Source organism: Gopherus evgoodei, chromosome 4, assembly GCF_007399415.2.
Source record: "Gopherus evgoodei ecotype Sinaloan lineage chromosome 4, rGopEvg1_v1.p, whole genome shotgun sequence".
NCBI lineage: Eukaryota > Metazoa > Chordata > Testudines > Testudinidae > Gopherus > Gopherus evgoodei.
In genome coordinates this window covers 36038803-36053476 of record NC_044325.1, presented here as the reverse complement: position 1 = coordinate 36053476, position 14674 = coordinate 36038803, and the positions used below count along the sequence as shown (strand labels likewise).

Here is a 14674-nt window from a genome sequence, read left to right as displayed (position 1 = left end):
AGTTGGACCTTCATCAGTACAACACATCTGTAACAGGTTCAGACTCCTGGTGTGCACCTCCTGCTGGTTGCCTCAGGATTAGCTCCTCCACCTCAGAATCATAATTATTAGGGTTGGAAGGGATCTCAAGAGATCATCTAGTCCAACCCCCTGCTCAAAGCAGAACCAATCCCAAATTGCTCCCCAAGGATTGAACTCACAACCCTCGTTTAGCAGCCCAATGCTCCAAACCACTGAGCTATCCCACCCCCCAAGCTATATAATAGGGGAGCAACTATAGTAGAACCTTGGAGTTACAAACTGACCAGTCAACCATTCATCTCATTTGGAACTGGAAGTACCCCCTGCTGGCCAGTGTTTCGACTGCCACAGGCCCAGCATTCCTCCCAGACCCCGGTACCCTCTTATCTTGGGGTGCTGCCCCACAGCAGCACCCCCACACTCTGGGTCTCCCCTCCCAGGGCAACCCCCTCCCCCTATGCCCACCTTTCCTTAGGGGCTACTGCCATTCATCATCTAGCCCCCTTTCACTGGGGTAAACTGCAGTCTGTAATGGCCACTCAGCATTGGCAAGGGGGTTGAACCTGCTGCCTTTCTAGGCCCAGCTGTCTCCTGCAGCCCCAGTATCTCCTTTGGCTTTCAGCAAGGCCTCAGCCTGAGGACTCGCCAGGCCAGAGCTCCCCAACTCTGCCTACCCTTCCCCAGCACTGCTCTGTTTCAGATGCCCTGTGCTCCCAGACAGCTAAGTCCCTCCCACTCCAAGGCTAGAGTGAGACTCACAGCTCCTGACTCCCAGCCCTTATCGGGCCCAGCTGTGTCCAGCTACTCAGCCACCCTCCTTCAGCTGCTCTCACTCCTTTTATCTCAGGAGTGGGCTAACTGCCCAGCTACAACATCCCACACAATGACTAGAATAAACACACAAACTTCCTCAGATTCTCAGTGAATCAAGAGCTGCCTCTTCACATGTGATTTTACATATCTTTCATCTGCAGCAGAGACCCAAAAGCTAACTTCAGCACTCAGGAATGGCACTGTATGGATTTGTAACATTGTCTGGGGGAATTTCAGTCCAAATGCCAATTAATGGGTTACTCTCATCTACATGTGGCAAAAAATAAGGATAATATTCTTCATTTAAATGGTAATCCCTATGGACAATTCCACTGTTCTCCGTGACTCCTAGGCTCACAGCCCCAGAGTCACTTTTGATTCCTATTTTCCCCATTTTCTCTAGTATCCAGTCTGGGATTAAGTCCTATTTTTCCTCTTCATTTTCACTAACATTAAACCTTTCCTCACTATCCCCATTGTGAAAATGGACCCTGACCAAGCCTTGGTCACCTCTCTACTTCATTACTGTTGTTTTCTCCTCTCTGGTCTGCCCATTACTTCCTCCTCCAGCCTATCCTAAAAGGTGCTGATATTGTTATCTTCCTCTCCTGCCAATCAATCTCATCAACCTCTCTTTCAACTCCTTTTTTGGCTTCCTGTCTGTTACCACATCACATTCAAGCTCCTCATCTGCAAGGCCCTATGTAATCTTGCCTCCACATGTATCACTGCTGTCACTTCCTCATTCTCCCTCATTTGCTTCCTAAATATCTTCTAATCCCATCACTTTACTGCTCCTTTCATCCTCTCTCCTCACTATTGCTTTTGCACCTTTGCTTACATAGTCCTCTATATTTGCAATAGCCTCTTCCCTGTGTAACTCTCTCCTCCCTCAGCTCCCTCCATAAAATTCACGTCTTCCAGGAATTCTGCAATCCACATTGATCAAGTATAATACAGTGTTGGGTTATCTGCTGTGATTACAACCACCACAACCACTACAGGAAAAAAGAGGCAAATATTTGTAATGCAAATAATAAGCCATATATGTGCCACTGCCCTCTTCTGGTTAGATCCAAAACTGTTCAACTAGGTGACATGGGTTCAATTCTGTGATGCTGACAGCAATTTTCCCTTAGCTTAGGCACTAGGATCATGAATTTCTAGAGCAGGAGGATCTAAGTCTGTGACTCTAAGCACTCCTGTGTTCAACACTATTGCAATATGCCTTGTGAGGTATAATTTAAAAACTAATAACTCACTGATCAATATTATTCTTGTGTGATGTATGTCTGTTATGTAGTAAGAGTTATGGATATATACTGAAATTACCACTAAAGAGTGTTTAAACCAGGTATGTTGGGGGGAGTTGGTAAACAGGTCTGCCCTAGACAAAGGAATGTGTATTTGATTCCCTGACCAGCTTGGTCTTCAGGCAAAGTCAATGAAGGTCCATTTTTTTACATATTAGGTAAACAAAGCTATTAAGCCAACAAGTGAGAGAAGAAAGAGCACAGACCTTCCTTCACCACCAGAATCCATGTTGCCTTCCTAACAGGTTGGACAAACCAGCTCAGTGCTGTGTTTAAATGGAAGGGTTAAGTTAACAAATTGATGTGCTTTTGTGTCTTTAACAGAATAAACAAGCCAGTCCAGGAGAAGGCTACGAATTGGAGAACACTTGATTTTGGGGAAAATTGGGACTGTGTGTGTGTTGAGGTCACCTTGCTGGTTGTAACCAAGGCTGGTGGAAGCTGCTGTGGGGCCACAGACAGGTTATTTGGGTCAGAGCTGCTGAACGAGGGCTGTCTAGCACACAGACACTTCAGGGTGTGACCTGTATGCTTGTAGGCTGGTTGTAAGTGTCCCAGCCTGGGTGCTCCAGCAGCAAAGCATTGTAAGGCACCCAGGGTTGCAGGACAAGAAGGGACACAAGCCCTTCCTGGTCTGGTTGTACTCTGAACCTATAAGAGTTCTAGCCCTACTAGCACCAGGATATTCTGAATGGCCAGGATATATAGCACAGTAACAATAGGGAAGCCCTAAGTGGCCATGTGCTTGTCATATCTGTCTATCTAGAACTTCCTGCTCATTCAAATGCTGGCTCTGCTGTTCGACTCTGAAGTTAAAGTCAACAATTTTTTCTTTCTCTCCTAATGCTTATCACACACAGTTAGTGTGCTGGCTTCTATTATGTCTTCAGAAGAAATGGCAAATACTATCATAGAGTACCAGACAGCCAAAAAGAAGCTCATGGAAAACCAAACATATGTAAACCAAGGTAATGGGATCACAGCTGTAGACTGAACACTGGCTGTGTTTGACACAAGCTCAGATAACAAAAACCCACTCAAAGCCAGATGTGCATACATATTCATCTGCAACAAGAAAAAACTGTATTTACAGCACAAATTGTAATGCCTTCTATAGTTAATCCTATTTCCCTTACTAATACAAGTAGTGTCATTGAATTTAATGAACTTGTTCACATGAGCAAGGCAAATAGGACTGTACCCATCATCAGCCTCCTCTTTTGAGACACTTTCTTCAAAGGGCAGAACTGAACCTCTGCATTCTATACAGCTCCATTGTAAAAGTAGTTTGCTTAAAACTTCACCACCTTACTTGTAACGCCTGTAGTCCATGTTATAATATGTACGTTTTATTTTACAACTGTAAAAATGCCTCCTCTGAGCTTACAAATTCAGGGAGGAGGAGTGGTTCTGCTACCCATCAAGGAGGACTATGAAAACTAAATGAGCCATTGTGAAGCAGTATGACACAAAGACTGGGCTCATGGCCCTCTCACACCCGTAAAGGTGCAACATGAAAAGAAGCTTGTCTCATCAACTTGAATTCTGGAAGAGGCAAAAAGATAGCAGCATGAAAATTCTTCATCTCTTTGTTGTTTGTGATCTCACAGAGCTGGAGCTAGGGAACAAAAACAGAGATCCCTGGGGTCAACCCTGGGCCACATAAAAGACGTTTGGTGCCAAAAGATTACTACATCTCTGTCACCTTTTGGAATCATAGACTGTAACTCATTTGTGTGTATATGTTGCCTGCTTTAACCTGCAAAAACCTCTTTTTTTCCTAGTTAATAAACCTTTGGTTAGTATACTATAGGATTGGCTACCAGAGTTGTCTTTGGTGTGAGACCTAAGGTACAAATTGATCTGGGATAAGTGAATGGTCTCTTGTGACTGGAAGCAACCTGAATATTTTGTGATCTTTGGCGTAAGTGACCATTTATCACTAATTCCAGCTTGCCTCAGTGGCCAGACAGACTGGAATGCCTCAGGGGACTGTCTGTAACTCCACAGTAAGACTGATACAGTGCTTCATGAGTTCACATTTGTTGCTACGTTGGTGAAATCTAATTGTAGAACATACAACCAGTTTGGGGTGTCTACCCTGCTTTTTGACAGTCTGTCCTGAGGTTGCCACTCATGGTTGTGAGCCACTCCAGACAGCGTGACAACATCTTTAAATTAACCGTCAGGAAAAGGCAGCAATCACAGTACCTTACACTAGAGTCACATTAGTTTAACTAACACTAACATACAGGAGATTCTTCCAAAATCATACAGCAAGGAATAATGCAGTCCTCCTATCTGCATTAAGAAAACCAACAAAAATGTGTGGCTTCAAGTGTGCATGAACAAAACTGACTTGTTGTGGTTGTAAAATACTGAGATAACCCCACTTCTGAAATGCTGTGATCTGGAGGCTCCAGTGTGCAAGGAATGAGGCTGTGTAGCTCTTTCCAAATTGTTGTAGCATTGAATATAATACTGCTGCTTTTCACTTATACAGTTTCTTCCAGCTGTGGACCTCAAATTGCTTTAGAAAAGTTAATTATATTTCACAACACCCCTGCCCAATAGGTAAGTATTAGAAGCGCCACTTTTACAGATGAGGAGGGATCAAAAACAGAGGCACTGAGAGGTTAAGGCCTGGATCCACAAAGGGACTTAGATGTTGCAACACTGAGTGTCACAGTCCCTAACCTTTTGGTGCCTAGAAAATCACAAGATCAACAATGCGATCCACAAAGCCTAAGTGAGGGGTCTAGATTCTCTATGCAATGAATAGGTAGAGAATGCAATCCACAAAAAACATCACACTAGGTGGGGACCTGCCTAAGCTAGTCAATAGCAGCTGCTAAGCCCCACCCTTCTCCTGGAGAAAGGAGCCTAAGTCCAGGCTGAAAGAAGGTGCCTATCTCTGCTTAGCCATCTACAAATGGGAACCTGGTGCCTGAGCTCAGGTGGCTTAGGTGTCTGTCTTGCTCCAGACAAAACCCCTGGAGGAGCAGGTGCCCACCTTATAACTTTTAGTCCAGTGGTTAGATTATTCACCTGGGATGTGGTAGACCCAGGTTCAATAATGATAGAGTAATTGGAATATGGAGACTAGACCCAGGGGCTCCTACTTCCCTTCTTGGGGAGTGCCCCAACCCTGGACTTCAGTCATTTTCTCTCTTGCCCAATGGTCCAGTCCCTCTGCTCCAATCACTTTCATTATTTAATACAAAAGTGGAACAGCTCCAACAGGACAGACAAAGATCTCCACATCAGAATATCCCATAGCTCTGTGGTTTAAAAAACATACCTGAAAGGATTTGAAGAGGGAACCCACATCCCCATCTGGCAGGGAGGCAACTGTATGTCGGTCTCCCATATCCCAGGGGAGTATTCTCACCACTGGGCTAAAAGTTATAAAATGGGCACCATTTCCTCCTCCAGCCAGACCTGAATGAGACCTGATCCAGCAGGCAGCCCGTGAACACACCTACCCGACTAGACCTCGCACACTGTTTAGGTGGAGGAATGCCTATCTTCACCTGGTTTATGAATTGCTCTGAGACTTAGGTAGGAGACAGGTGTCTGGCCGCCTAAAGTGAGGCAGCAGTGTGCATGCCCAGAGGCAAGAATTTAGGCACCCAGGGAACCTTTACCCTGAAAATGTAGGTGTCAAGTGAGTTTAGGTGCCTACAAGGTCCAGCAGGAGTTTTCTTGACACAGTGGAACCAAAACTGGGACTTATGTGCCCACAGCTGGGGTTTAGATGCCTGAAAATCTCTGTGGATCTGGGTCTATGTGACTTCCTGGAAGTCCCACAGTAAGTCACTGGGAGAATCAAGGAATCCTTGCTCCCAGTCACTGCTCTAATCTCTATAGAGATCTTTCAGCTTCTTGATTTATTACTGAGTTGTAGTCTCCCAACTACATGAACTACTCTTACACAAAAATTGCCTTTGTGAGAGAACCCAAGGAGTTACACTATAGCTTCAGTGGATTCAGCGTTCAAAAAGTTGCATTGGAACTGCACATATAACCTGAGTTTCAAAGGGCTTTTACAATCCCTGTCATTTGAATGTATATTATAGCTTCACTATATTTCTCTGTGCAAAGGAAGCTGGGCAGTCTAATGACTGCACAATGTGCTACCAGCTCCAACGTCAAGATTGAGCTTGGCCTTCTGACTACAAGGAGCATCACAAAGGAAACACATGCTTCCCCTGGAGGGGACAGAGCACCTTGCATCACTCTGCAGGGCATCAGCAATTCAGGGATGTGTTTGGCGGGTTTTGAAAGGAGTCACACCCAGCCCTCTTCAGCCTGAAGAACATTTCCCCCTTAGAAGGTGAGGAAAAGGAGGGATTCTCTGTGCTTAGAGGAAAATTACTTTGGAGCATTAAAATCGATACCTGAAAGGGGCACTGACAAGTCAAATTTGGTTCCTGTTTTAGATTTGGCTAACAAAACTGTCTTTTACCAGATCAAAATCAATACAAATGTTCCTATGGAAATATTTGTTTTCAGTTATTCCAATGGAAACTTGTTTTAAACAGATATTGCCTTGCAGTGTCTGTTAATTATTAATAATAATAATTTTGTTGACGTAGAACTCAATGGGATCAGAAACCTGTTGTGTTGCTCTTTTAAAAAATGTATATGGAAAATACAGTCCCTTGTTTAAATGGGAATTTACAATCTAACTTAAGCAAGGTACAACAAGTACGTGTAACAAACAGGAGGAACGGAGAAGGAGGATGAGAATCGCAATTATAAGGATAAGTATCTGCAAAAGCTAGCTAGATGTCCAACTTGATGGACTAAGACATTTACATGTGTGGGGTGTGAGACCGATCACCTGACTTGCCACTGACTTCAGTGAGCATTGGATCAGGCCCTTGATTGCCCAAAATGAGAGCAGCATGTGGTAATCAAACAAGTAACTATCAGTAATAGGTAACAGATGTTTTACAATGCCAAGATGAATGATTTAAAAAAAAAAGTGAAGCCAAATAAAAGAGTCAAGTTCCTGCTGAAGTCAGTGGGCCAAATTCTCACTGACATTAAGGGCCTGATCCTGAAGTACCTACCTTTTTTAATTCATTCTTCACATGATTTATGTTTCCTTATTTTATAGCAAGAACAGCCATACTGGGTTAGACCAATGGTCCATCTAGCCCAGTATCCTGTCTTCTGACAGTGACCAGATGCTTCAGAGGAAATTAACAGAACAGAGCAATTATCAAGTGATCCATCCCCTGTTGTCCAATCCCGGCATGTGGCAGTCCAAGATTTAAGGAAACCCAGGGCATGAGGTTGCATCCCTGACCATTTTTGTTAATCACTATTGAGGGATCTATCCTCCATGAATTTATCTAATTCTTTTTTGAACCCTGTCATAGTTTTGGCCTCCACAACATCCCCTGTCAACAAGTTCCACAGGTTGACTGTGCATTGTGTGAAGAAGTACTTCCTCTTGTCTGTTTTAAACCTGCTGCCTATTAATGTAATTGTGTGACCGCTGGTTCTCATGTTATATGAAGGAATAAATCATACTTCCTTATTTGCTTTTGCCACACCATTCATGATCTTATAGACCTCTATCATATCCACTGTTAGTCATCCTTTTTTCCAAGCTGAAAAGTCCCAGTCTTTTCCCTCTCACCTCATATGGAAGCTGTTCCATAGCCCTACTCATTTTTGTTGCCCTACTTTTTCCAGTTCTAATCTATACTTTTTGAGATGGGATGACAAGAACTATATGCAGTGTTCATAGTGTGGGCGTACCATGGATTTTTATAGTGATATTATTATATTTAGTGTTGTATTATCTATCCATTTTCTTATGGTTCCTAACATTGTGTTAGCTTTTTTGACTGCTGCTGCATGTTGAACGGATGTTTTCAGTGAACTATCCACGACCTCAAGATCTTTCTTGAGTGGTAACAGCTAATTTAAACTCCATCATTTTGTAAATATAATTGGAATTATGTTTTCCAGTGCGCATTACTTTGCATTTATCAACATTTAATTTCATTGGCCATTTTGTTGCCCAGTCACAGTTCTGAGAGATCCTTTTGTAGGTCTTTGCAGTCTGCCTGGGACTTAACTCTCTTCAGTAGTTTTGTATCATCTGCCACCTCAGTGTTTACTCCTTTTTCCAGATGATTTATGAATATGTTGAACAGCACTGGTCCCAGTACAGACCCCTGGAGGACTCCACTATTTACTTCTCCCCATTGTAAAATCGAACCATTTCTTCCTACCCTTTTCTTCCTATCTTTTAACCAGTTACTGATCCATGAGAAGACCTTCCCTCTTATTCCATGACTGCTTGCTTTGCTTAAGAGCCTGTGGCGAAGGACCTGTCAAAGGCTTTCTGAAAGTCCAAGTACACTATATTCACTGGATCACCCTTGTCCATGTTTGTTGACATCCTCAAAGGATTCTAGTATTTCCCTTTACAAAAGCCATGTTGATTCTTCCCCAACAAATAGTGTTCATGAAGGTGTCTGATATGTTCATTACAGTGAATTTTAAGACTCCCTAAAAGTGCCAGCCTATTTAAATCCTGGAACGCTGGACGGAGTTCCTCAAAGCAACAAAAGTGCCATTCCCAGAACTTAAGTGATTACTGTGGCCAAAATGTTAAAAACCAGAGAGGCATGAAGATGCAGCCTGGGCAGTGACAGCACAAATTTCCCGCACCGTACTACCATTATGTAGCAACCCTCCCCTGGAGGTATCACCTGGAGAAGCAAATGTATGATTCAGTTTCCATGATCCATTCCTTCCTTGGAGTGATGGCTGAGAAACTGAACAGCCTCCCATTTGCTGTCTGCTAAACACCTGCTTTCTCTTCCGTCGATTTCCACCTGTATACCCTGTATACCCTTTCAGAAAGTCTTTTCATGGTACATTGGTTTGGGGCCAGGGGTGTTTGCTGTGTGGACTGAGAACACCAATTTCATATAAGCCCAAAAAAGAGCAATTAGATGGTAATTTATTTACCTATCTAAACATTTGCAGTGCAACCAGTGTTGTGGTATCCGTACACTAATTCATTTAAGTGACTAATATCTTGACCTGGATTCAAACCAGCATCCCCACCAGTCCCCTGATTCATGCAATCCTCCATTACAAGATCTTTGGCCTTTGGAAGATATATGTCATTTCTGGAAAACATCATCTGGGATCATTTGTTACAAAATTATTTTGAGAATAACTGTATGTTTGTAAATATAATGCTCATCACCTGCATTATAGCACGTTACATCTTCCAATTGCTGGCTTGCTAGCAAAGAAACATAAATGGGTGTACTTCAGATATTGTAGAGCTACAAAGGTACTTATGTACCTAACTGCCACTTTTGGCCTCTAAAACATTTAGGCACCACTGAGATCCTCAGAATCCCTGCTTAGCTGCCACCTAATGCTGGGTGCCTAAATTTCCTAAATGCCTCAGTTTCTGTAGGTAGGCATGTGTGAAACTGCTTAAATCCTGATGCTGCCAAGCTGATTGGCACCTGGTCTCACAACTAAACCCTGGTGGGAATCTCAGTCTACACATTCCCTCTCGATCCCTCGCCGCTGCTCTCATCTGTGGGGCCCAATCCGGTAGGTGTTCTCTAAGCATGCCTACTGGATCAGGCCTCACACAAAAGATGTCAGTGGGCACACAAATCAGGAATAATACCCTAGAGATCATAGTACTCACCTGGGATGTGGGAGATCTGTTTCAAGTTCCCCCCCTGCCTGATTGGAGCAGGGTCTTGAACCCAGTGTCTCCATCTCTAATTTGATTGCCCAAGCCCTCCCTATGCTACTGAGTATTCTGGGGTGGGTTTCTCAGTCTCTTCTGTTGAAATGGTTCCACTTCATATAACTAATTAAATATTCATTGAGCTAGCAAGAGATTGGGCACTCACCTGGAATGTGGGAGACCCAAGTTCAAGCCCCTGCTCCAAATGAAGCTGAGCAGGGATTTGAAAGCAGAGCTCTCATATCCCAGGTGAGCTCCCTGGCCACTGGGCTGTTGGCTGTAATGGGAGCTCACTCTCTCTGATTTCTAATGAGAAAAGACAGACTTGGCTTTGCCACTTAACTTCAGGACAGGGTTCAAAGCTGTGAATGCTGAGTGAAGATTGGTGCCTAAATTACTCTCCTCTCCATCTCCTACTGGCTAACTTAGGCTCCTGGCTTCAGGAAATCCCATTTTGAGCATATAATCCTCTTCATGCATCATACAGGAGCCTGGACACCCAACTCAAGGCTGAGGATTTAATTGGGCAGCAGGCACATAAAAGTTAGGTGTTGTGATGCCTAAATCACTTTGTGGATCTAACCCCAAGTGAGTACAATATTCTGGTTACATTCATGCTAGACAAAACTGTGGTCCCAATGGGTTATGTGTCTGACAACCAGGACAAGGCATATTGTACTGACATGCATTTAAATGCAGCTAGATATATGAAGCTATTTACTGACGGAACACCAATCACCTGTTTTAATAGTTAAGATCTCGTAATCCCTTTCACAGCCTTCTTACTGACAGATTTTCACATGTGGATCTTTAAAGTATGTTTACACTGCAGCTGGGAATGTGTTTCCCAGTGTAAGTAGACAGATGTGCTAAAAATAGCATTGTGGCTGCGGGGGCATCTCAAGCTAGCCACCTGAGTATGTACCTGGCAGGTCAGGCAGGTCCCATAACTAGCCAGAATTACTGCCCATGGTGCCAGGGCCACACCACTATTTTTAGTGCCCTCACTCAAGCAAAGCTGGCGCATGTCTGTCTACCGAAGCTGGGAAGCACGCCCCCAGATGCTGTGTAGACATATCCTAAAAAGTGCTATCTTTAACTCCACAAACATTATGATATTCAAAGACTTGCCTTTCTTTTGCATATATCATGCATGCAGATCACCAAATGGATAGCATCTATCTGTGACTGGGTGGGTGTGGTGATATTTTTTATTGGGCCAACTTCTGTTGGTGAGAGAGACAAGCTTATGAGTTTACACAAAGCTCTTCTTCAGGTCTGGGAAAGGTACCCAGAGTGTCATAGCTAAATACAAGATCAAACAGATAGTTTAGTCTCATAGTTTAGCATATCATAGTTTAGGGTACCTAGAGCTTTTGTATAGGCAGTTTTTATTTTATCTTCTTTTCAAAATTGAACCCTATAGACTCAGACCTGTATCCCTTATTCACATGATTAGTTCTTCAAAGGGACTATTCAACAGAGTGCATGTTATGGGAGTACTCATGTAAATGTTATAGGATTGGACCCAAGATGTTTTCCCCTACTAATATTATCCTTCACGGGCCTAACATTTATCTATTTCCTGTGTTTGTCATAAAGCTGTAAATAAACATGCCTTTTTTTTGCTTACTTCCTTGTTATACATCAGCATCCTTGAGGCCTGACTAATGTTTGTACAGTTGTGGGAAATCATAGGCCCAGTCCTGCAGTCCTTACTAGGGATTCAACTCAGGAGGGAAGAAACACATCATTTGTGCTGGCTGGTTTTCACCCGATTTGGCAAACTGAGGGTTTGGATGCAAGTAGTGAGTTGTGACCAACCACTTGTTGGAGGGACCCATGCCCCCAGAGCTGACTGCCAGATAATGGAGCTGTATACAGGGTGCCATCATAATAGCACCATTCCACAATTCCATGTGTAATTTTTTGTTGATTTTTTTTCAGGTTTTTGGTGCAATTTCCAGTGAGATCAAATTCAAAAAAAGGAGACAGCAGCAAATAAACAACAACCAAAGATGCTGTTACACTCATTCTACAAGTGCTTATGCTGCCAAATTCTGCCTTTCAGAACACCTGATGCCATATAAACATGGACTTATTGAGATAAAATATTTTAAGAGATACTGATGCTCACATTCCTGTTGTGAACCACCGGGTGGGTTTTTATGTGTCTATTTCAGCTTTCACCATATTAAGCAGGTAACAGTGCTTAAACTAAAGCTTAATGTTCTATTATTCAGACACTACATCACTCTTCAGCCTGAGGATATTGATCTCATTTTGGTTGGTCTGAACTAGGAGAAATGTTTTGAATGTCCCATTTTGTAGCTAAGCAGGGTGGGGTGGCAGAGAATCAAAACCAGACCAGCAGAAGAAAGACCAATAATCCAAGTCTATGCCATCCTTTCAGAGTTCCTCTGAGCGCTATTAAACAGCTACTGACTGCAAACCTGGACTTAAGGCTTCAACTTGTTCAGATCCTCTAGTGATCATTTATAGAGAGATTGCACGTCAATATGCTAATGATCCGGACCGTTTCAGTCACTTAGCCAATAGATCGTATACTAAGCGCCTCGGGCGCTGAAAGTATTTAGAAAGAAACCCACACACACAACTTGGATCGTTTTACAGCAAACCACCGCACTGGCGTAAACATATTCCCCTCCCCTCACCACACTAACACGCTGAAAAACTAAGTGTAGAGTTAATCAATCTACCAGCTTCTGCTGATCGATTGTTAATAGGATGGAGTCAGGCGTTGAAAGGTCCCTCTGGGCTCCATTATTTAACATGCCTTTCCTGCTGCCCACTCTATAGGGCATATTGCAGTAGCCTTTTACCCCCAGCTGCCTGCCAAGAGACATTCTCCACCGAGGACACCAGAGCCAGACGTCACCTCTGTGTCCACCCTATACGCCACCCATGTACTAGAGACAATGATGACCAGAAACAACAAAGGAGCCACGCATAAAACAAAACAAACAATGCACCAATGCGGTGAACCCAGCCATCCCAGACAAGTTTGCAATGGGAATACTAAAATACTGGGGGAAGGGAGAGAGCGGGAATAGGTCACATCGGGGGAAAAAAGGTTTGTCTCGCTTCTCCTTCCCCCAGACCCTAGTAACATTTCCGAGCTTCAAGACAGCGGTGAGACTAAATGAGACCGACTGAGCAGTGCACATGGGGAGCAGGCTGTAAAGAAGCATCTACTCCAATTCCGAGCCAAACACTTTCCTCTCAGCCACACGCAGGAGGAATAATAATACCAGCAAGAATTATAAAGTCAGGAACACCAACCTTGAGGATCCCAGTTCACCTGTTTCCTTGGAGTCTCGATTGGAAATTTCATTGCTTCCTTTTGCACAGGGAGGGAAAGGAATTAAATAAATTTCCCAACCTTCCTGTCTCGATGCTGCAGTCAAACAAATTAATTTCAAACGATGGGCAGTCTGCGCCGTTCGACTGAGGGAAACCGGTGGTTGCCAAGCAAGGAAACATACAAATACAAGAGGGGAAGGTGGAAAGAGGGAATGGAGGTTTTAGGGTTGGAGAGTAAAGTGGGGGAGGGAAACACCCAGACTGGGGAAGGGGGGAATAAAGCGAGAGGGGCTCTGAGTGAAAGAGGAAATACAGGGGCTGCACTGAGATGGGGCGTCAGAGCCGAGGTGTTGTTCGCTCCCGCGCGGGGTCCTTCAGCATCTGGCTCGCCCAGTCCGTTTGCAGCTGTTCGGTAGTGGTGGTGGGTTGCCCACTGCAGCATTACACATTTGACTGGTGCACACGTGAGTGTATCACGGGCTAGCGAGACGCAGACCTGGGGGTGGCAAGGAAAACCAGCCAGCCTTGTTCCCTCCTAGCTACTGCGCCTGGTGAGAAGGAAGCGCACACACAGACCCCCGCCCCCACTCCCACTCCCACTCCCTCCAGCCTCAGCACAGCCAAGGACCAGCCCAGCTCCTCGCCGGGCACCAGTAGCAAACAGAGAAGTCATCCGGCTGATGTTGGAAGCTGCAGCAGCACGGCTCGTGGGAGGGTGGGGGAGCCCAGCCCATCTGAATGCAGCAGCTGCTAGTCGTGCGGCCAGGAGGAGGAGGGGAGCGCGCTATGGCTTTGGTGGGAATTCCGGGGAGCTCCTTCTCTGCCCGGCTGGGGCAGAGGCTAGGTGAGTACGAACGGGAGCCAGCAAGGCAAAGGGAAATCAACTCCCTTTGTGAGGAGAGCCCAGGAGCACTGATCGCAGGGTGCTCCGGGGTGGAGCGGGGAGGGCTCTCGGTGAATACTCACTGGATTCTTTCCCTGGAGGAGGAGGCGGCTGCAGTGTGTTGTTTGGTGGAGTTTGCAGCTGGAGACACGCTTGACTAGCTACTAGCAGCAGCAGCACATGGCAGGAGCAAGAGCACCGTTGGGAGTCCTTGCAGCAAACGGGTGGGCTTTATCGTGCATCCTCCAACCCAGTGTGATAGGTGGGAGCCTCACAGCAGGGGCAACAAGACAGAGCACATTCCATGCAGGACCCTTCCCCTGCGCCCCCTTTAAGATACCTACAAAGCGCTGGCACCGGACAAATCCAAGCCAGAGCCAGGCGGTGCGGTTTAGCTGGCTCTTGAGTAGCCCCGTGGGAGGAGGAGGAGGTGAGCAGAACTCGATGGGAGCTATGTGTTCCTTTGCCCTTCAGCGCCCCGAGGGGCCCCGGGGTGGGGAGACGGGGACTCTTGGGCTGTATTTTCTGTCGCAGTTACTAGACACCTGCTGTTCGCGTGCTAAGTCTGCA

The 14674-nt window shown here is 44.9% G+C and overlaps 1 protein-coding gene across 1 annotated transcript in view; it reads right to left on the bottom strand.

The window, feature by feature from the left end:
- Positions 1-14200, bottom strand: part of KCNK10 (potassium two pore domain channel subfamily K member 10) — a 101649-nt gene extending 87449 nt beyond the window's left edge. Inside the window, exon 1 of the mRNA XM_030558970.1 lies at positions 13201-14200. Within this exon, the coding sequence (XP_030414830.1) occupies positions 13201-13252 (52 nt within the window). The 5' untranslated portion in view covers positions 13253-14200. The remainder of the gene's footprint in view (positions 1-13200) is intronic.
- Between the last annotated feature and the right edge of the window lie 474 nt (positions 14201-14674).